General features: G+C 39.6%; 2 protein-coding genes across 3 annotated transcripts; one reads left to right on the forward strand and one right to left on the reverse strand.

Moving 5' to 3' along the window:
• Window positions 1-2,129: 2,129 nt before the first annotated feature.
• Window positions 2,130-5,265, reverse strand: LOC139939003 (glucoside xylosyltransferase 2-like). Its single transcript, XM_071934708.1, has one exon. It carries the CDS (start codon window positions 4,880-4,882, stop codon window positions 3,095-3,097), a length of 1,788 nt encoding a protein of 595 aa, XP_071790809.1. The 5' UTR covers window positions 4,883-5,265; the 3' UTR covers window positions 2,130-3,094.
• Window positions 5,266-9,911: 4,646 nt separating this feature from the next.
• On the forward strand, window positions 9,912-23,069 carry LOC139938768 (RWD domain-containing protein 4-like). Of its 2 annotated transcripts, XM_071934390.1 has the most exons (9): window positions 9,912-10,321; window positions 11,020-11,097; window positions 12,357-12,466; window positions 13,177-13,222; window positions 15,319-15,426; window positions 16,850-16,943; window positions 18,518-18,567; window positions 18,913-18,915; window positions 19,348-23,069. In XM_071934390.1, the coding sequence occupies exons 1-9, from the start codon at window positions 10,298-10,300 to the stop codon at window positions 19,396-19,398; spliced, it is 564 nt and encodes a 187-aa protein (XP_071790491.1). In that variant the 5' UTR covers window positions 9,912-10,297; the 3' UTR covers window positions 19,399-23,069. The 2 variants fall into 2 exon arrangements, with proteins under 2 accessions (XP_071790491.1, XP_071790490.1); XM_071934389.1 differs by lacking the exons at window positions 18,913-18,915; window positions 19,348-23,069 and having other exon boundaries at window positions 18,518-18,672.
• Window positions 23,070-23,131: the final 62 nt, after the last annotated feature.

Below are 23,131 nucleotides of genomic sequence, written 5' to 3' on the forward strand. Positions count from 1 at the left end.
ACATGTGTTTCTTGAAAATGAATAAGTGAATATGAAAAATCACTCCTGGTGCATTTCTTGTATCCAGACTATGGAAACAGTTAATTATCCATTGATCCATTTCCATTACACACATGTATTTTATACACTTGATTCTTTTGCAAAAACATTTCAGCGCAGGAATTCCCAGGATGTTTGGTCCCAATACAATCGTTCATTCAATTAAATCTGTCAGACAAGAAGGTAACTGAAAAGAAACATGATTGTGAGCATCAGTTTGCATTGCGGTGAGAAAAATTTCTTTAAAAAACAACTTGTTTGGCTCTGAACTACTCAGATGTTTGTTTTCAAGTGAGACTGATTGATTACTTGATCTGTAAAAGGTGTGATAATTAGCACATTAGCTTAAAGGCAGTGGACACTATTGGTAATTACTCAAAATAATTATTAGCATAAAACTTTATTTTGTAACGAGTAATGGGGAGAGGTTGATGGTACAAAACATTGTGAGAAACAGCTCCCTCTGAAGTGGAGTAGTTTTCGAGAAAGAAGTAATTTTCCATGAATTTGATTTCAAGACCTAAAGTTTAGAATTTGAGGTCTCGAAATCAAGCATCTGAAAGCACACAAATTGTGTGACAAGGGTGATTTTTTCTTTTATAGTTATCTCGCAACTCCGACGACCAATCGAGCTCAAATTTGCACAGGTTTGATATTTTATGCATATAATGTTGAGATACAGCAAGTAAGAAGACTGGTCTTTGAAAATTACCAATAGTGTCCACTGCCTTTAAAAGCAAATTATACTTCTGGTAATTACTCTTCAAGTTGATGACCATAAAAACTTTGAAGAGCTGTTGATTCTATGAAACATTGTGAGAATCGACTCCCTTAGTGTAGTTTTGGAGAAAAGGGGAAATTTCACCCCCCAAAAACTAAATCTGAGAAAGCCTCTTCCAGCATGAACATATTTTGTAACAATGGTGTTTTGTTTTAACTCATTATCTTTTTACAAATACATGTTTAGTGACAAATGGAGCCCAGTTTTTAATACTTATTTTATGTATGTTGGGATTTTGGAATACATCAAGTGAAGATAATTGTTTTTTTCACACAACCAAAAGTATACCCTGCCTTTAAAGGTGATTTTGTTTTTCACAACGAGCTAGTCTGATCTTAACTACAAGTCACTCTTAGCAATTTGCTAAGCGAATTGTGCCGTCACAACACAAATCACTATGGTAGGTAATATTGACAAACTTTACATGTGTATCTGAACTAAGCTTGATACTGTATGAATATTCATTGCTATTCCAATGGACATCATTCAAATTTACCAGTTTTCCATAAACACTTGTTACAAACTATGCTGTTAAAGTCACATCACCGTCTGACAATAGTAGGCCTATGTTGTTCATATTTTTGAGGGAAAAGGACAGGTAAATGAGAGTCTAACTTCGACACAGTTTTGTAATAATGACAACTATCATGTTACAGAAAACCACACCCCAATTAATATTTTCAATTGCATTTGGTGTAATTCAGTTACAGAAACCATACCCCAATTTTAGTTTTTAGTTGCATTTTTTTGTAATTCAGTCACAGAAAACCATACCCCGAATTAAGTTTTTAATTTTCCATTCTAATAAATCCATCACCAATTCGATTTAAGAATAAGCACATTGCATTATTTTACAACAGGCTGCTTACCACCCCCCCCTCCCCCAAAAAAGACATACATGTAATGATGGCAAACAATTTGTAAAAATTTGCAAAACAAGTTTTGTTTGTTATTCAATCCAAACCACAAGCACTTCTTTGCTTGAATTTTAAAGGAACACTTTGCCTTGGATCGGTCGAGTTGGTCTTTGAAAAGCGTTTGTAACCGTTTATTATAAAATGCAAATGATTAGAAGGATATTTTAAAAGTAGAATATAATGATCCACACAAGTATCACCCGAAATTGCGTGGTTTTCCTTTTACCTCGTCGACAAACACGATCGGCCATTTATGGGAGTCAATTTTTTGACTCCCATAAATGGCCGACCGTGTTAGTTCGCAAAGTATAAGGAAAACCACGCAATTTCGCGGCAAATGTGTGTGGATCATTGTATTCTACTTTCAAAACATCTTTCTAATCATATGCATTTTATAACAAACGGTTACAAACGCTTTTCAAAGACCAACTCGACCGATCCAAGGCAACGTGTTCCTTTAAAACATTCTTCAGTGGTCCACAGGTCTTGCATTTAAGTACAGAAAGTAGCTAATCAAAATTACAAAACAAAATTATGCTCACCAGGAATCAGGTTACCAGCCAAATTATCATGTCAACTGTACAATTTGTGACTGGTATCCTGCTCATTTCTGCTAGAAATTTGTTAAGCAATTTCTTCTGCTGAAAGCAATTCTATGAAACTGACCCATGTGCTTTATCTATGTAGTGGTCCCATGGGTATAATATATTTCAAGCCCTGTATTTGTAAACTTTGTAAACAAACAAAATGCACTCTCCACAAAAGGGTCCTTAAATCTTTCGGTTCAAATTAAATGAATACAGCCAGCATTGGTCCATTAAAAAAAAAAAGATTTTGAATTTATTTAGAATTTTATAAATGTATTGAAGCATTGTAAAATGTTGACACCTTATATCCATCTAACCCCATTTTGTTTATCTTTTTTAAACACCTGACAGCTCTTAAAGGCACTGGACACTATTGGTAACTAGCTACTCAAAATAATTGTTAGCAGAAAACTTTACTTCGTAACGAGTAATGGGGAGATGTTGATAGTATGAAACTTTGTGAGAAACGGCTCCCTTGGAAGTAACGTAGTTTTTTTAGAAAAATTAGTGTTCCACTAAAATATTTGAATTTGATTTTAAGACATCCCGAAATCAAGCATATTGTTTCTTTCATTATTATCTCGCAACTTCAATGACCAACTGAGTTCAAATTTTCACAGGTTTGTTTTTTTATGCATAATGTTGAGATACAGCAAGTGAGAAGACTGGTGTTTGCCAATTACCAATAGTGTCCAGTGTCTTCAAACCATGACACATTGAAGTACCTTTTAATACAAAATTTACACACACATTAAGTACTTTAGAGAAAATTAAGGATGATAACTGCTCTGTTGCAATGTTGAAATCACAGGATGCTGTAATGCCTTAGTGCAGTACATAGTTGCAACATCTTGTTGCAGAAACCGCTGACGCAATGGCTGTATTAGTCCAGAGTTAAGATCAGCCCCAAAAGGATAGTCCCTAAATGCTTCGTAAATGACTCGAAATGGACGCTGTTTGTCGTTGTGGTATACGCCCCTGTTACCATGGATAACTGCCACGCCCTCTGTCGTTATGCGCTGGCAGTTCAAAGAATACATACAGTGATCGGGGCGAATGTTCCACTCACACGGGTAGACGTAAACCAACTCCGGGTGGAAATGAAACAATATATTGATGAGGTCTTGGTCCCCCCAAGTGATTTTAGTTTTATACTCTCTGTAGATCGGGAGAATCTTTGCCGACCATCCAAATGTCCGCATCCTTGTTAAGTTCATCAACATGACGCCGGAGTTCAGTCCCGTTGCGCCGTGGTAAGGATGCCTTGCGAAGCGGTTATACCAACCAATGTTGGTTATTTCATGCTCGGGGGTCAGTGCTGCTAGCTGTGTTGAATTGAACTTCTTGAAGAAACTCCAGATATATTGCAATGGCTTGATGAATAAGATGTCGGTGTCCACATACAGCAGAGCGTCTGTGTCGGTTAAGAGATCCGGTAGAAATAATCTCTGCGTGGCGCACTTTTTAAACATTTTCTTCCACTCTTCAAAATTTTCACCGGGAGGGAAAGAAATTGGGTGAATCTTGAAAGAAATTCTATTCTGGAAGGAGGCGGGCCATGACTTGATCTTGCCAGCGATGTCTGCATGTAGGTCGTCCTCAGCAAAAATGTGAAAGTGTATCGGCATTGGGGTTAGTATTGCTGCAGATTTGAGCATGACCAATGCTTCGTCTGTTCGATCACCACATACTACCACTGCTAACACCATCTTTCCTTTAACCGATGGTGCTATGTCACTGCCTGGATTTTGAATGTTTTGAGGGGCAGCGAGTGGGGCTTGTTGTTGCTTCTGTTGTTGCCCAGCGTTGAAAGCAGGAGGGTGGACATCTTTTGCTGGGGCAACCTGTTGATGCTGGGGTTGATTTGCTTGTGCGTTCTGCGGAATATTTACAGCTGGAGCGTGAACTTCCTTATGCAAAGCTTCATGCTTCACCATATTATTACTTTCACCAGGCACTGGTAGTACCTCTTGATTGTTCTGCTGTTGGATTGGTTTGTTGACGCTATGATTTATCAGAGTCTTTCCTTGCACGGCAGCAGGCGGACCAACATGTTTAACTTTAACAGGCTGTAGACGGATTGGTGCTTCAAAACCTTTTCGATTTATATCACTATGGTGGTTATCGCTATCAGGTTTTCCATCATGAAGGGCATCGCCTTTTAAGTGTGCGACCACAGCAGGCTGGTGGTTTTCAATAGGAACATCCGCACTCAATTTGTGACCTCCTTTTGGGTTGGTACTATCTTTAACCGATTCAATGTTCGTTTTTTTGTTACTGCCAACAAAACTATCTGAATTCCCAATTACCTTTTCCACGGCCACTGGTTGCACGGGATGCACTGGATGGGGTTGCTGCTTTAAATGTAAAGGCTCCCGCAAATGGCCTCCCCCATCACCATCATTGACATTCCTGATTTCAGGTGCGACACGAACTCCCCCGGTGTTTTTGTTACTGGTTGCCTCTTCATAGTAAAATCCACACAACATTCCTAAACTGAAGACCGAAATCACGAATAGGATGTTCAGGAGTTTGCCACACCGGCGACCCCGCATCATGGCAGCAGTGGTAGGTAGCACTTCGCTACGTTCAGTGGAGACACTTGTGCGATGAGCAAACTGCAACACTTGTTAGTTAGTACCTTGCGTAAAAATGAAACCCTAACACAGAAACGCCGTGTCCTCGTGAAACGAGAGTTACGTACCCATACACACCGTGCATACACTGTTATCAGATGAGTGTCCTGACTGTGTGTGATACCCTGTATTAAGGCTACCGGCTTGCCGATCGACCTGACACGTTTACAATGTCCTTCGGGGGGATTGGCTCCCCCTATTCATCAAACAAAAGTCGAACTCAGCATTACTAACCATCCATCCGTAAACATTCTGGTCTCACGTGTGAGAAAAATCCAAGCTCTCATCGTACTGCGGTGTTCATGAGGAAATGATTGCACTGCAAAAAATGTGTACACACAGAGAGCTCGAGGAGGAAGCTTGATAGATGTTAGCGGAGATTATGTTAACGCCCTCTGTTGACAGATCGGAGCTTTCCGATCCGCACCGGATGTTAGCCGTGGAATAACTTTTAGATGCTTTTCCTGTGTATTTATTGTTTTTTTGTGTTAATGTCTAGTTATTTTATTGCTGTGTGATATCACTGTATACTTAATAGGCTTTAACGAGTCTGTGAACTTTTGCAATTCTAGAGCAGTGTCAAAGACCATTTTTTTGTTACAATTATTATATTTTTTTTAAACCAACCTTGCGTGCAATGGCATTAGTCACAAACATGGATTCGTTTCGATTTGTTCTGACTGCGAAGCCAATGATGCTCAGATCAGAGAACTTAGCGAACTTTTAAAATCACTTTTTCCACTTCAGAGGAAATAATATTCTTACTTTTCTTATTGGAAAATAACCGACCAAACGAGCTAACATTGTGGCTTGAGTGCGTCTTCTTGTTATGATAGAGAGTGACAGTTTATCAATATCCTAATCTAATTGGACTCTTGAGCGCGTCACAGGCCAGCTGCACACCCGTAGTTTAGGCTGAGTGGCCGGTAGTAGTACACCGACCGGCGCCGGCCAATGCTAGCAACATACCGCGGACTGTGAACCACAGATACACCCAAAACTTGACGGCGGATTTATAAAGGATGCATTTATCAGTTCTCACAGGACATATGACCAGGTGACTCATCAAGGAACGGTTGTGGCCGATTCCCTTTTTTTGTGACCATCAGAAGGTTTGAAACTAACTGCCCATAACGCAGAGGTCTCAAACGGTTGGGTTTTGTGAGTGTTTCATGGGATAACACATGATGCAGGATAGCCCATGCAGGAAGTAGTTTCATGGAGGTAGAAGTAGGTTGGACCACCAAATACCACTTGGACTTGGAGAGGTTCTGAAATATTATAGCCTATAATATTTTACTCAATCCAACTGTGTGTAATGGGTCACAGAACTTCACTGTCTGGGTTATTTATACGTAGCTCTGTTATTAATACTTGACCTTTTAATAACTTTAGTCAAGTGAAGTTGGGTCATTAATTGACAAAAAGATCAGAGCTGTCAATCATACAGACGACGACGTAACCACGAGCCAGTTGCCATAACTTGGTACTTTCAAATGTCAAAAGCAAGTTCTATGATCCATATGCTGTGACGATCGAGAGCTATTACTGAGCACGTACCTGAGTCCATTAGTGGGTTTTTCTGTAAGATAGAAAAGGACAACAACAATTGGTAGGGCCTATACACATGGTTAAAATAGAAGTCCTTTTTTAAGCACCAATGCTTAATAATATAATTTTTTAAAGTTCCGCAGCCTTTGCGTCATTTTTCTATATAATTCTATGTGTTTACTCATCTTCGAGCTCAGAGCCCTTCGAGCAACGACCCGTCACTAATAAAATTCCGAAAGCAGCCATTTTGTGGAAATGGGTCCTACATTTCGAACGAGGATCTCAGCATAACAAATTAATACAAAGAAATGTTTACAGTCCAAACAATAATAAGTTATTATTAATGCAATTCTGACCATCGACAATCTGACAATAATAATAATAATAATAGGGCGAGGCCATTGAACGTGAACCTGGAGCCTCAGCATTGAAAGCATTGTGATTTGTTTTTATTTGTCAACATCAACAGTGTACTAAATCCTCTTGATGGTGGACATGCATTGTCTTTTTGTTTGTTGAGGAAGCTTGTTTGACAGGAATCATAAACATTTCTCAATTTTGGTATGTTTTTTTTCTTGCAGACCCGTCGAGGCAATCACCCAAGAAAGGTCAAATCTAAAACTGCCTCACGTGACACTAGTGGCTGGCTGCCATGGAGGTGATACACAAGACATAACAACTCAAACAGGTTAGTTTGGGCATCGCGCTCGCTCTGCAACGAATCCGTGTGGGGTGAAAATGGCATTCTGCGCAGCGTACACTTAGCGCGATCTCATGATCTAGGATAATACTTAAATTGCCCGGATATGATTTTCAATTTAGAAGTCCAACAAAAGAGGCTTTTGGATTACAGTGTGGCAAGGAAACAAAAGCCAGACTGTCTCAATTACCAGGAAGTTCCTCTGAATCAAAGAAACAAAGGATGCGGTCTGGATCAAACCAATGACTGTAACTTGCGCTAAGTTCAACGGCCGGTGTGGCTGGAAATTCTGTTTCCCAGAGAGTCCACCGCCCCCCGCCCCCCCCCCAACACACACACAAAGTGGCGAACTGTGTAAAAACTTCTTCTGATAGCGCCCTCTTTTTAACCATACTCTTTCGGCCCATGTTAAGTTTCCTGTAGGGACAGACATTGTGAGAAACGGCTCCCTCTGAAGTTACGTAGTTTAAAAAGAAAAAAAGTATTATTTTTCACTGAAGTAATATTTTGAAATTGACTTCGAGACCTCAGAATTAGATTTTGAGGTCCCGTAATCAAGCATCCACAGGGTGTTTTTACTTCCTTCCATTATTATCTCGCAACTTCGACGACCGGCAAAGTTAGTTCAAATTTTCACATGTTTGTTATTTTGTGCATGCTGAGAACACCAAGTGAGAATACTGGTCTTTGACATTATTTTACCAAATGTGTACAGTGCCTTTAACGCACATTGGTGACAATACGCGAGCAGACGGAGCGGATAACTTAATTAATTGAGTCAAATCGAGACCATAATAAACTTTGAGTGAACTTTAGATGATTTTTTAGCACCATTGGGAATTCTGTATTTGACCCAGTGTGTATATTACTATAAGTTGCCATTTCCCGCCGTGAATTGGCTGCAGGTGTTTGCTCCTGCCGTGAAGCTCACATTAAAACATGCAATAATGCAGTTAATATTAGTCAAAGTTAATAATGTTCAGTGGTTCCTATTTCTTTTATCAGGAAATAATAAAATTGACTCAACACCGTTGCCATGTTGTTTTTGCAGCTTCGGGTTTCTCTGTTTTTTTTTCTGATCCGCAAGTCAAAATGGCACGGGTAGAATTGTGAAAATCTAACTTTATTAAACTGGTTAGTCCCACATGATATTATTAATTGTTGTGCTCACTGAAATTTCTTGTTGGAATAAGTGAACTATTACGATTTCTATTATTTTTCAACTCAACTCAAACGTACATTTGAACGGTACATTAAAAACAAAAATATATAAAGGAGTAACCAATAAACAATTATGTTACACAGGATGATAAGATTATAACAAGGGTTGAGGGTTGTGCGGCTCCCCTCTCGACGTCGGCCCAGTGCAAACACACCTGGGCCGGTGTCCTGCCTCCTCTACTGCACTGGAACGCGTAAAAGTGATAACATAAACTTAGCAAACAACTTACTAACCATAATACGAAAATAACGAACCCACTTAATTGCATTTAGGTAGTCATTCATTCCTGTTTCCTGTTTTTAAGATACTTGCGACGACTCGTGGCCCGCGCGTGAATTCCATTAAAGTGGGCTGAATGGGCTGGCAGTCAGGGCCCAATTGCATGGCTCTGCTTACCGTAAGCACAGAATCGGCGCTTACGGAAGCAGGAAGTTCTGTGCTTACGGCAAGCGTATTTCACGGGTTAGCGGCGAATGTTGGCTTCTGCGCGTGCGTACTTCACACGTTTCTAGGCATTCTACGCTTACAAGGCTAGCGCAGAAATTCGGCGGTGGCATGTAAGCGGGGAATCGTGATCGTAAGCGCAGAATTCGGCGGTAAGCAGAGCCATCGAATTGGGCCGTCTCTTCATATCCGGGCAATCTCGGCGGTCTAGTTGACGGATAGACATAGCAAATGTCGTGGGTTCAAATCCCACTCGAGTAATAATTGTGTCTATAGATTGTTTTATACAGCACTTGGGATGGCCTACTGTGTATATGTACAGTGCTCGCATCGCATCGGCCGGGATAGAACTTATTATTCGTTATCCCCAATGCAAGTCCATACCTGTTCATGTTTTAATTAATAGTCAGACTAAGTTTTGCTGTTAGTTTTGTTGTTAATGAAAACAAGTTTTGGAATGAAAAAACCCAAAGACTTTCATCAAATGGGTGCCATAATGGCGTATTCTGGGTCTGTTAGTGTGATCCGCAATGAGTACATTGAAATCCCCTATGTACTATTAATATAGCCCATGTTGATTTCGAGGAAGAACTTTTAAGGCTGTTGGATAGATGGACTCATCATAAAGGTAGGCCTTCGACTAGGTAGGCCTCGGAGCAATAGACTATTGTTTATGGGTAGGCCTACTGTTTCAGTTGCCACCACACAACCACGCCCTCTTGGCGCTAGTGAAGTATGGGAGTGTTATTCTCACGTGATTGTGCCCCCGCCCCACACCATCCCCCATCCTGCATCCCCCATCCTGAATCCCCCATGTATTAAAAGTAGTTTACTTCAAATTACACGCTTTATAAACTATTCTTGAACTCTGAAAAGTGAAGGGAAACTCGGCCGGGTCAATCGCTCTTGGCCGGAGGGACACTTCTCGTAAATCAACACGAGATTTCACCACAACAAGTTGGTCTGTGAAGCAGGATTCATTATGCCCAACTATAGTAGGGAGGCCCAATTGCAGTCACCGCAGTTCAGTGACCGAGTGCAAAGTGACAACGCGCTGGTGGTTGCTGTCCATTACTTTGCTTATTGCGGTGCTCAATTACATGTCATCATTGAAGTTGCAATAGCATCAGGTGTTCAATTTCATGATTGGGGTCTATTATTTGTCCCTTTTGCTATATTTTTCACTTGGTTTCCAAATTGATGTGCAATTTTGACAATTTTGTAGCGGATTTAACTTTTTGACGCGTCCGGGTTTCAGACTATAGTTCCAATCGGAACCAGGTAAAAATAGACTGGTGACTTTCCTTACTGTCCTGCTGCCAGTGAATGGTCGACAAAAAGCACAGGCTAGAAATCGAAAGAAACAGTTTGGAGGAAAGTGTAAAGAAGTTGTGTTCTCACTCAAGTTTAGTGAGAAATCATGTCCTGTCAAGAATCACAAGAGGTAAGTTGGGTCGTTTCTTCTTTCAATTATTGTATTTGTAGGTTATTTTTCAATTAAAATTTCTGAATTTACCAGTATTTACTATTAATTTGCACTCTTCACCTTCACTTCACTTCATCTTCAGTCCACTCGACTTCAGTTCTTTTTTATCTTAAATTTATTTTCAATAAAAATTAGGCTAATATTATAATACTATTAATATTATTATTGTGTTATTTTTTTTGTAAATCTTTTTAGTCTACTTTTGATTTATGTTGATTCACAGTAGGTTTACTTTACATTAATTTATGATCAAAATTATTTGCTAGCCATGTTATGAAAATATGACGTTATTGAAATGAATGTCAGATGTCCATGTGTCCCACCCATCCATGGTGACTGATAGTTAGTCATTAGTGAACCTACATTTTAAAATGTTCTTTGTTTAGCACTGCAGTCTGTTTAGAAAGGATAGTTTTGCCTTCTTGTTTTTATGCCTTAGGCATGATAGGAATATCCGACAACTCTGCAGACAAATTGACGATTGAGACAACCCAATGAATGAGTTGTCTGAACTTCAATCCATAGTATTCTTTATTCTGTTTTTGATGCACATTTGTTGCATTTAACAAAACAAATTAATTAACAAAAACTCATTTTTTGCACCACCATTATGATAAGCCAGAGTTAGTTTAATATGCAGTTTGTTTTGTTTTCAGGAGGAGAAGGAGGTTCTTCTCTCCATATACGATGGAGATGAATGTTTCAAATTAATAGACTCTACGTATCAATACAGGGTAAGTTCTTCTTTGTCTTCCGTGTAAGTACAGACTCAATTACATGAGCAAAAGCATACTGCGTTGGCGTGCATGCGTTGGCTCACAAATGACGAGACATGAAAGCAAGAGCAGTTATTTATAGGAATAGTGCGGTTAAAAAGTGAAAAACATGATGGGTGCAGCTACTTCAGCCGGTTAACCATCAGAGCTGCCTTAAAGACCCTGGACACTATTGGTAATTGTCAAAGACCAGTCTTCTCACTTGGTGTATCTCGACAAATGCATTAAATAACAAACCTGTGAAAATTTGAGCTCAACTGGTCGTCGAAGTTGCGAGATAATAATGAAAGAAAAAAATGCCTTACATGAAGTTGTGTACTTATTCGAGATCTCAAATTCTATTAATCTGCGGTCTCGAAATCAAATTCGCAGAAAATTACTTCTTTCTTGAAAACTGCGTCCTTCAGAGTGAGCCGTTTCTTACAATTTGTTATATTATCAACCTCTCCCCATTACTCGTTACCAAGTAAGGTTTTATGCTAATAATTATTTTGAGTAATTACCAATAGTGCTGTGTCCACTACCTTTAAAGGTGTTGAGGGACGAGTGCAAAGCTGGATCCTTCTGTAGATTGTTTCAATCCCTGATGGTGCGGGGTAAGAATGAGTTTGTGTACACTGACGAGCTGGTTTGTGGGATCCTAAAGCGAGAGCTGTGACCTCTAGTTATAGATGATGAAAGGTATTAACGCGCTCCATCATTTCCATAGATAGGATAGCAGGCCTCGGCTCAATTGAATACCATGGAGGAAGGAACCCATAATTAAAAGAGCCAAGATTGATCTTAAAGGAACATTACAGAATTGGTTTTTGCTGACAAAACGGTTGCTGGCAGAGTAAGCACTTTATGTAATCCACCAAATATATACATTAACTGACAAACCTGTAGAAGTTTGAGATCGATCGGCCATCTGGTTCACGAGAGAATAGTGAAAACTGATGACAAACTTTGCATTGCATCGATGACATACAAAGAGAACAAAACACTCACTGAGCGATTAACTCCAAACGTGAAATTAGATTATTTATTTCTCAACAAATATGAAATTTCAGACAAATTATTATTTCAGGGGATGATTTCTACTATCATCATCATTAGACCGTGTAAGTTTTATGTAAATCTGTGATCTTCACGATTTTTTATTCTTACTGTTCCTTTAAGACAAGTTTGGGCTTGGTTGAAGTAATATTTTAATTGTGTGTTTTTTTCTTCCCCAGGTAGGAGATGAGGGTCACTTTAAGTCATTTATGCTGGAGATCAAATGGGGAGATAATTATCCAGAAGAATTTCCTGAAATCAGCTTAAATACATTCTACAATAATCACTTGTGAGTATGCACCTTTTTAAGGACACATTTTCAGACAAGACTTATCTCTAGTTAGGACGCGTTACTCGTCCTAACTTAGGACTAGCCGTACATTTTTCATATCTCCTAAGACTAGTCCTAAGATAGGACTAGTCCTAACTCTTTGTGAAATCAACGCCTGGACTGTTTTAATCATCGGGAGAAAAAATTTGTTAGTTTGTATCTTAAAGATAATCATCAGTACAGATCCTAAAGCATCTAGGCATATAACCCAGGGGGCAAGGGAGGCAACTGCCGTCCAAATTTTATGCAAAGAGAAAAGAAAATGGACTGGTGGGAAAGCAAACTTTACCTATAGTATTATTATCAATAGTGGTGTTTTAATCTGCTTTAAATTTCTGCCCCTTTAAACCAAAGAGCCCCAAAATGCCCATATCATCAAGGGAGAATACCGATCTTTAATTACAAATTCCCCAATAGACCGATTCAGTAGGCTCCGCCCAAGACGCACGTGTGAGCAAGAACACGTGGAGCTCTACAATGCCTCTCTGCACAACTCTGCCGCTCGCACCAAATACGCGCACGCATGTCAGATCTTATTTGTCAGACCTTCGTTGCGATTGGTCAGTACGCAATGGGGCGGAGCTTAGTGGATCGGTCTATTAAGGATTGCATCTTTTGACTAAAGTTGTCTAATGTTTTAACAAATCTTCTCCTACTGTTTCTTACAGACAGGATGATATACGAAGTAGTGTGGTCGAGAAGGTCAAGGCAGAGGTAGGTAGACTGAGCCGGCATGTTACTGTCTGACTGTATATTTATCACGTTTCACCACATTTCAGTGGGAAAGGGAGTTAGTGGAGCCCATCTCCTCTCCAAGCTTCAGTGGCTTTATACAGAGTTGTACAGTAGCTAGACCAATTTTAGGAGTGGGCAATAAATAATTTTTGTTCGAAGTCCACCAAGGGCGAGCGGATCAACAAAATTATTTATGTTTAATAATGGGGTCGTCATTGCTGAAGTGCAAGCTTATTAAGGCATGATGCAAGGTTTCCAAACTGTTCATGTTATGGGCCATGCAATAATTTGAATGGCTTTTCGACTGTGTTCTTTTCCTGTGCATTTGATACTCCTTTATCAATTAGCTGTGTATCAGATCAATGCACAGTGGACAATATTTTTGATTTATTTTAGGGGTAATCTGTGCTGGGCAGCACAATGTGTTTTGCTCAGAGTGCTAGGCAAAAATGGTGAGTCCTGGGGAGCAGTGTTGTAGCTAGACCAGCTTTAGTGGTAGGCAATAAATCAAATTTTGTTGGAAGTCTACCAAGCGCAAGGGATCAACAAAATTATTTGTGTTTAATTATTGGCCATTATTGCTGAAGTGGGGCAAGGCTTCCACACTGATTATAATAATAATAATAATAATAATAATAAGACTTGTAATGCGCACATATCCACCCTGCTGGGTGTTCAAGGCGCAGTAAACCAAAACAAAACAAAACAAAAACACAACACAAAGAAAAACAGACACAACAAAATTAGTCATTGAAAACCTGTGACATAAGATAAGTTTTGAGAAGAGACTTGAATTTTGCGGTACAAAGACAAGATCGAAGATTAAGTGGTAGAGAGTTCCAGATGCGTGGCGCGGCTACAGAAAAAGACCTGTCACCCCATGAGTGTCGAGACTTGGGTTCAATGAGGAGAAGCATGGAACTTGATCGAAGATATTATGTTATGGGACCATGCAATAAGTAGAATCATCTTTCTCTGTGACATTTGATTCTCCTCGCCATTCATTAGCTGTGTCTCAGATCAATGCAAAGTGGACAGTATTTTAAATCTGTGCTGGGCGGCACATTGTATTTTCCTCAGAGTGCCAGGCAAAAGATGTGATTCCTGGGCAGGCCTGCACAGCAACGCCCACTGTGGCTACAACACTGCTGGGGAGGCCTGCACAGCACCGCCCACCAGGGCTACAACACTGTCTGTGTATTAGAGTAACCTTATCTTGGATAAGTTGCGGCCCATAGCTAACAAGTCCCATCTGCCTGGGATGAGATCAGAGTTTCCCTTCGCTAGTGTGGGCTGCCTCCTATGGATTACAAGCCCTACCTGCCCAGAGCAATCTGGTTTTAAAGGAACACGTTGCCTTGGATCGGTCGAGTTGGTCTTTGAAAAGCATTTTTTGACCGTTTATTATAAAATGCATATGGTTAGAAAGATGATGTAAAAGTAGAATACAATGATCTACACAAATATGCCTCGAAATTGCGTGGATTTCTTTTTACCTCGTCCAATAACACGGTCGGCCATTTATGGGAGTCAAAATTTTGACCCCCACAAATGGCCGACCGTGATAGTTCGCGACGTAAAAAGAAAACCGTTCAATTTTGAGAGATACTTGTGTGGATCATTATATTCTACTTTTAAAACATCTTTCTAACCATATACATTTCATAACAAACGGTTTCAAACGCTTTTTATAGACCAACTCGTCCGATCCAAGGCAACGTGTTCCTTTAAGTCACCAAAAACTTGCCCGTACATCTCAGCCATCAGTATTAAAAACAGTGAGAAGCCAAGCAGTAGGACTTCGATTAGGAGAGACTATTTGAGACGCTGGTACAAAGGGCACTTTAGAATAAGGAGTGGCTTAGTTCTCTATCACCCCACCCATTCTAAACTTTGATTTCCAGTATAGCAGTTTCAGCAATTCAAGTCTCCATACCACTGATCTATTGTTGTCAATAAAGTTTCCTACTTGTATATTACTACTGAAGTATCTGATCTTAACAATAAAGTTTCCAACTTATATCCTAATTTTCCAACTCGTTTCTGATCAAAACCCTCCTTTGTTCTTTCAACAGGCAGAACAGTGGCTTGGGTGTGCAATGACCTACACACTATTTGAATGGGCAAAGGAAAATGCAGAGGATCTAATGGCAGAACAAACAGAAGCTCAAATGACTGTTCGAGTAAGTGCAGCTTCCCGAAATTGTCATCGATCATTCGCCAATAGTTTATGGCCAACTTCTGAAGAATATTCTTTTTTATTTAAAAGTTATACACCTCCATATTACAAGCGCCAATAACGGGATGAATGGGAAACAAGAACAAAATAGTTTTAGATGTGGAAAGAAAACCCCCCAGCAACTGAAAACCAAATCCACGTTCAAGGCTCCAGTCTGAGGTGGGATTTGAACCAGGGATCACAGAGGTGAAAGGCATGTAAAGAAACCACTTAGCCAACCTGATCCAACTTAAGTTTTAACCTTGATTCGCTATTCCTATTGGTGGAGAGCGCGTCACGTGGGTGTGTATAAACCTTTGTTTATGACCAGTAAAAAGTGTTGAAACATGGGCGTGACACGCGGGCTCGCACCTGTGCTTATAAGACAGTTTCTTCATTCCTATTGGGTCGAGAGCAACGGCCGGGACAGTTGTGCCACATCACGCGATAGTACGCACGATGCGCACAGCATTCCCTTATAAGGAGTTGTTTACCCGAGGGCGGCGGAGGGCCTTACCATTTCATAGCTGGAGGGGTGTTGTGTTGAAAGAAATCAGTGAACAATTATAGTTTTTGCATTTATTTTACTTTTTGACCAAAAGTGTTGATGTTTTTTGAGCGAAAAGGTATTTATGAGTGGGAATCAAAGTGTGTTGAATCGGTTTTCAACTAGTGGTTTAAACACGCCGAGGCCTAGTTCTTGATAATTTACCTCGACTTCGTCTTGGTAAAATTATCAAGAACCAGGCCTCGTTGGGATTAAACCACTAGTTGAAAACCTCTTCACCACACATTGATTCCCTTATTACATTTTGTCTGTATATGGTACTTGTAGACCTAAGTCTATGCGATTATAACAATTTAGCATCATGATGAATAGTTGGAACAATGCCAAGACTTTCAGCAACATTACCCTAGTGTGCTGTAAGGTCTTATTGATCATTCTTTAAAGACAGTGGACACTATTGGTAATTGTCAAAGACTAGTCTTCACAGTTGGTGTATCTCCACATATGCATAAAATAACAAACCTGTGAAATTTTGAGCCCAATCGGTCATCGAAGTTGCGAGCTATTAATGAAAGAAAAAACACCCTTGTCGCACCGTGGTCACACGAAGTTGTGTGCTTTCAGATGCTTGATATCGAGACCTCAAATTCAAAATTTGAGGTATCGAAATCAAATTCGTGGAAAATTACTTCTTTCCCGAAAACTACGTCACTTCAGAGTGAGCCGTTTCTCACAATGTTTTATACTATCAACATCTCCCCCTTACTCGTAATCAAGAAAGGTTTTATGATAATAATTATTTTGAGTTATTACCAATAGTGTCCATTGCCTTAATATTGAATTATTATTATTATTTTCTTTTTTTTAATTCCTGGAACAGAGTTCCAGTAATACAGAACAAGCTGTTGCAAAACAGAAAGAGAAAAAGGAACAGCTGACAAAGGCGCAGAAACGAAAAATTGCTAATAGAACAGGTAGGCTTTTATTGTTTCTTACACTCTTCTTGAGAGGTATGTTTACAAGGTGCTCTGGTGCAATATGCTGCCAATCAAAGCAGGAACACCGGGGCGAACCCCTTCTCTTTTCGATTAGTGCACTGGGTTCTTTTACGTCCATTGCACAACACACAGGATCAGTGGCTTGATGCAGTCATAATGGTTAAAGGAACACGTTGCCTTGGATCGGTCGAGTTGGTCTTTGAAAAGCGTTTGTAACCGTTTGTTATAAAATGCATATGGTTAGAAAGATGTTTAAAAAGTAGTATACAATGATCCACACACCTTTTACTTTGCGAACTAACACAATCGGCCATTTATGGGAGTTAAAAATTTGACTCCCATAAACGGCTGACCAAGTTTGTCAACGAGGTAAAAGAAAAACCAGTCAATTTAGAGTGATACTGTGGATCATTATATTCTACTTTTAAAACATATTTCTAATCATGTGCACTTTATAACAAACGGTTACAAACGCTTTTCAAAGACCAACTCGATCGATCCAAGGCAACGTGTTCCTTTAAGTGTCTGGTAAGGACACAAGTGTAACGACTTTGACTCAAACCCGCACTCTGCTGAACAGAAACACCAGAGCTTGTGTGCCGTGCTCTTATTTTGCTCGGCCACGACACGCCATATTTATGGGGTGTCGTGGTCGAGCGGGTAAGAACACCGAACTCTAGCTGTGATGTTTCTGTTCAGCAGAGTGTGGGTTGGAATCCAGGTCGTGACACTTGTGTCCCTGAGCAAGACACTTTACTATAATTGCTTCTCTCCACCCAAAGGTAAATGGGTACCTGTGAGGGCAGAGATAGCTCTTGTGGTTGGTTATATTTGTTTTACTATACTTCGTACGGATTCAGTTACCAAAACATGACTTGGAGTAAGGGAGCATGAAAACTGTGAAATAAAATGCACATGATAGTTTGTTTATGTGTTGGATGTCGCTGGAGAGAGTGATGTCTGGCGTGTGTACAAGACAGTACCACGATCATAAAGCACATGACAAGTAGACTATCGCCCGGGCTGACCGGTCGTACAATGGTAAATTCACGTGACAAGTAGAATAGCGTAGGTCTGCCTGGGTGCTATTCTACTTGACATGCGCATTTACATGTACCATGTGCGTGATTGCTAGCATGCACGCTTGTTAAATAGCAAAAAAAGCACCTGGCACGTGATAATGAAAGGACCTGGGCCCAATTTCATAGAGGTGCTAAGCGCGAAAATTTGCTCAGCATGAAATTTCTTCCTTGATAAAAACAGGATTACCAACCCAATTTCCATTTGTTAAGCTTGTTACTGGTATTCAGCTGTTGTTTGCTTATCCTGAAAATCACGTGGAAATTTGGTTGGTAATCCCGTTTTTATCAAGGCAAATCATTTCATGCTAAGCAAATTTTTTGTGCTTAGCAGCTCTATGAAATTGTGCCCAGTAAGAACTCGACTCTCGATCATGAATATGTACATGAGGTATGAGGTATAGTATTACAATGTTACTGTCAATGCACATTTGGGCATAATGTATTATGTATTATTTATTACCTTTACAGATCATAGAGGAGATCTACCCAGAGGTTTTGACTGGGTTGATATAGTCAAGGTGAGTTGCCTATATGCAAATTTCTCACTGGGCAAAATCTTTACTGTAAAACAGTTTTGTTTGTACAATGATACCAACCTTACCCTCTTTGACGTTTAAATTGTAATATTGAAGTTATAGTAGATGTTTAATTTGCATTGGGGATAGAGAATATTTATTTTGGTTTTTACCCGTTACACTGTGTGGAAGCACAGTAGTGTAAGGGTAAAATCAAAATTAATATTGAATTTGCCATTAATACAACAATGTGATTATATTGTCCCTTACACATTGCATTTTTATTCTTCTTCGCAACGAATTTGAACACACTCTACAAACTCCCTGCCATCTGCTTCATCATCTCAGCATGTAAGTATTACAATTGATAAATTAATAGACAAAACAAGATATTAAACATAAAATTATTGTATGCACTTTTTATGATCTCTTCGGCTATTCAAAGAGGTTTTGCCTGGCACCTTAGTTAAGCGCAAGGCTTGTTGGTTATCAAACTAAGAGCTGACAATATTGCTGTCATAAATTGAATTCTGTGTGAGCTCGACTGTGCCAACAAATTTCCTCATTATCAGCTTTCTCCAGAAGACGATCAGCTTTCTCCAGAAGATGACCTGAGCATACTGATCGAAACGTCAAGTTGAAACCAACGGTTCTTTTCAGAACCACTCCAACTCATTAGAGATAGTCATAACATGGTGTTACTGCAAACCTTTCTATATATATATACCACCATGCTCAGTTTCAAATCCTACTTATTATCAATCTTCTTTCTTTTAAATACAGCTCAGCAGGACAGGTTTCTCCAAGACACAGGAAGGTGAAAAGGAAAGCTGACTTCTGTCTTGAAGGTATACCAAGTTGTTATAGATCTTATACACGACACTACTGGAATATGGCACTCCCTGAAAGAAGGTTGCTTATCGGCCCACCACAAGCATTGTACTGATACGGCTCTACGCGTCCATTGTGTCATCATTACTTCACCTCTGGGATGGTGGCAGGTTGATGTCATAAGTTCATCAGTGCTACAGTACATTCTCCAAAGGCATTGCACATGTTTGGTTAAAGTCACTGCCGTGGATTTCACCAAACTCTTCCTAATTTGGGATTAATCTTAAGAGTTACTCGTCCTAACTTGAGAACGGATTAATCTATAACGTTTCGTGAAATCGGCTGCTGGACACTGTTGGTAATTACTCAAAATATATATTAGCATGAAAACTTGTTGGGTAACTAGCATTGTAGAGCTGTTGATAGTATAAAGCACTGTGAGAAACAGCTCCCTCTGAAGTAAAGTAGTTTTTGAGGAAGAGGTATGTTCTGACTCAAGTATTTGAATTGAAGAAAGACTTCAGGCCTGAAGTCTTTCTCAAACATCTGAAAGCACACACGTTTGTGCAGCAAGGGTGTTTTTTCTTTCCAAATTTCTTGCAACTTATAGACGATGTGACCTATGTTTACATTCAAACCGCCCTCTGTTGACAAAACACTATATATGTCATGTTTCGCCGGGCACTGAGTTGCGTAGTCATAGTAAGATTGCGTACACTTTCTAGCTGGCTGCCAAAACACAAAGGTTTTGCCCGGCGGTATGCGCCCGAGTCATGTTATGGTTTTTGTGTGACGTCAGAGGTCTATATTTATAAGACTAGTTGTGTCCTAAGTTGCACACATTTTTTAGTTTATGCAGAATTTAGGATACACCAAGTGAGACTACTGGTCTTTGACAATTACCAAACATGTTCAGTGCCTTTAAATCAAAGAGAACAAGTATGATGCGTCCTGAGAAATATTCCCAATTCAGGTGCTGTAGTTTGTAGGGAAAAAAATAATCCGTCAATTTTGTTTGTTTAACATGTTTAACCATTGTTTTAAAATAAGTTACCCCTTGCACAAAGCCGAACACATCTTTGTATTTTGTGCATCTACCATAGCTGCCATTTCAGGAGTTGGGTCTTTGTGTATATTTTGACTCCCAAAATGGCAGACAGTTAAGGCGCTTGGTCTTGGTGGTTTATAGTGCCCTCTGTTGTCAGAATTTATATGTTTCGCCTAAAACTGATTTGGCCCAAAACCAACATAACGCCCATGGATCCCACGACTTGATCTTGACAACAAAAAGTCACAAATTTTAAATAAATTACAATCTCCTATTAAATATCAACAGCTCTCCAGTGCTTTTTACCAAGTAAGGTTTTTTATGGTCATTGTTTTTTGGAGTAATAACCAAAAGTGTACCCTTCCTTTAAAGGCAGTGGACACTATTGGTAATTGTCAAAGACTAGCCTTCACAGTTGGTGTATCCCAACATATGCATAAAATAACAAACCTGTGAAAATTTGAGCTCAATTGGTCATCGAAGTTGCGAGATAATAATGAAAGAAAAAATAACCATTGTCACACGAAGTTGTGTGCGTTTAGATGCTTGATTTCGAGACCTCAAATTCTAAACTTGAGGTCTGGAAATCAAATTCATGGAAAATTACTTCTTTCTCGAAAACTATGTCACTTCAGAGGGAACTGTTTTTCACAATGTTTTATACCATCAACCTCTCCCCCTTACTCGTAATCAAGAAAGGTTTTATGATGATAAATACTTTGAGTAATTACTAATAGTGTCCACTGCCTTTATAAGTAAGGTTTTTTTATGGTCATTATTTTTTGGAGTAATTACCAAAAGTGTACCCTTCCTTTAATGAACTAGGAACCAATAAATTGGTTAGAAAACATGTCAGACTCTATACATGCATACAACACTGAAAGAATTCTACAATGCGAGACAGTTTCAGTTGTGTCATTATTTTATCCATTTAATAAGTTCAGCCTTTTATAAAAGACGAAGGCATATTAATTTTTCTGTCATGTTCTCTGTTTATGATACTGTTCAGCTTGTTGAACATGATGTCTATTTTGTGGGAAATGAAATAAATTATACAATTTTAACATATTGACTTGAGTACGAGTTGTCAAAATTGTTGTCTAGTTAGGTTTAGTCTGAGACCACAGCACACACTGTTCCTGGAACGGCTAAGAAAATGTCAGTTGAGTAGTTACTACGTGTAAACTTATGGAGAGACCACACTGATTCTCAGAACCAACGCTTCTCCCAAAAGAGTTATATAAGTGGTTGTATTAAATGTACCTAGCCCTGGCGGCCTTACACTTGCGTATTATACTACAGTGACGTACTGGATATTAGGGTCCATTTCTGTGGCGGAAACATTTCAAAGCTTCATAACTCTAATCTTACACACAATGTACCTGCAAGAAACAACTAATTTCAACAGATTCACATTCCATGGCAGCATAAATTATTTCACAAAAATGACAGATTTGTGAAGAATATATGACGACCAAAACCCCCCCACAGAAAAATGTATGCCTCCATAGAATGTGAATCTGTTGAAATTGGTGGCGTGTTGCAGGTAAGATTTGAGTAATGAAGCTTTGAAATTTTGCCGCCCCAGAAACGGGCCTTAATAGTTAGGACTCTGTATCTGTGTACAGAGAAAGAGTCCTGTATAGGGCGTTAATGTACCCACAAGTTTACTCCTATAGTTTTTCCACACAATGCAAAATTTCAAACACCACTTAATTTGTAGTATACAGGAATTGCAACTCATTGTTCTTTCATCAGGCATAGTGTTAGCCAGAGGGGTGTATGGGTGTCTTTTGGACACCCTGTTGTAAATGTGGACAGCCTGTTTTATCTACAACTGGAAGTGACCAATTTGGACATAGGCCCTTTTTTTTTTACTTTCAGCAAATTTTGACACCTTTTCCCAAATCCTTGCTAAAACCTTGTCATCAGGTGAGGCTCTAAACCAACAATAAATGAAAACATTTTGTGTTTTATTCTTTTACATGTTTGTTGACAATGTCTCAGGGAATCAATATAATTCATTGTTTTATTCTTTTTAATTTCAACTGCATTTTATTCACGTACTGTACATGGACCTTTCCAACTATTCACAGAGCTCCATTAGCATTGCCATAGCTGCACTCTGAGCAGCATCTCCCCCTCTCCATAAACAACAGGCATCTTAAAAACCCTCTCCAACTCCTGCATCAAGACTGGATTCCTCAGCAACGCACTCCCGCACCCAACTATCCTCTCTGCTCCTCTGGCAATCAATTCCTTATTGTTCACAGGAGCTGCTCTGTTACATTAGCATTGCCATAGCTGCACCCTGAGCAGCATCCCCACCCTGTCCATAAACAACAGGCATCTTAAAAACTCTCTCCAACTCCTGCATCAAGACTGGATTCCTCAGCAATGCACTCCCGCATCCAACTATCCTCTCTGCTCCTCTGGCAATCAATTCCTTATTGTTCACAGGAGCTGCTCTGTTAGCATTGCCATAGCTGCACCCTGAGCAGCATCCCCACCACCCTGTCCATAAACAACAGGTGCCTTAAAAACTCTCTCCAACTCCTGCATCAAGACTGGATTCCTCAGCAATGCACTCCCGTATCCAACTATCCTCTCTGCTCTTCTGGCAATCAATTCCTTATTGTTCACAGGAGCTGCTCTGTTAGCATTGCCATAGCTGCACCCTGAGCAGCA

The sequence above is a fragment of the Asterias amurensis genome, chromosome 6 (assembly GCF_032118995.1).
Source record: "Asterias amurensis chromosome 6, ASM3211899v1".
Taxonomy (NCBI): Eukaryota; Metazoa; Echinodermata; class Asteroidea; order Forcipulatida; family Asteriidae; genus Asterias; species Asterias amurensis.

What these genes read in the sequence shown, in the direction of transcription:
- LOC139938768 (XM_071934389.1), top strand. Translation starts at nt 10,298, where the DNA reads ATGTCCTGTCAAGAATCACAAGAG. An exon ending in ACATTCTACAATAATCACTT is followed by an intron (nt 12,467 to 13,176) that starts GTGAGTATGCAC and finishes TGTTTCTTACAG; the next exon opens with ACAGGATGATATACGAAGTA. An exon ending in AAAAATTGCTAATAGAACAG is followed by an intron (nt 16,944 to 18,517) that starts GTAGGCTTTTAT and finishes TTACCTTTACAG; the next exon opens with ATCATAGAGGAGATCTACCC.
- LOC139939003 (XM_071934708.1), bottom strand. Translation starts at nt 4,882, where the DNA reads ATGATGCGGGGTCGCCGGTGTGGCAAACTCCTGAACATCCTATTCGTG.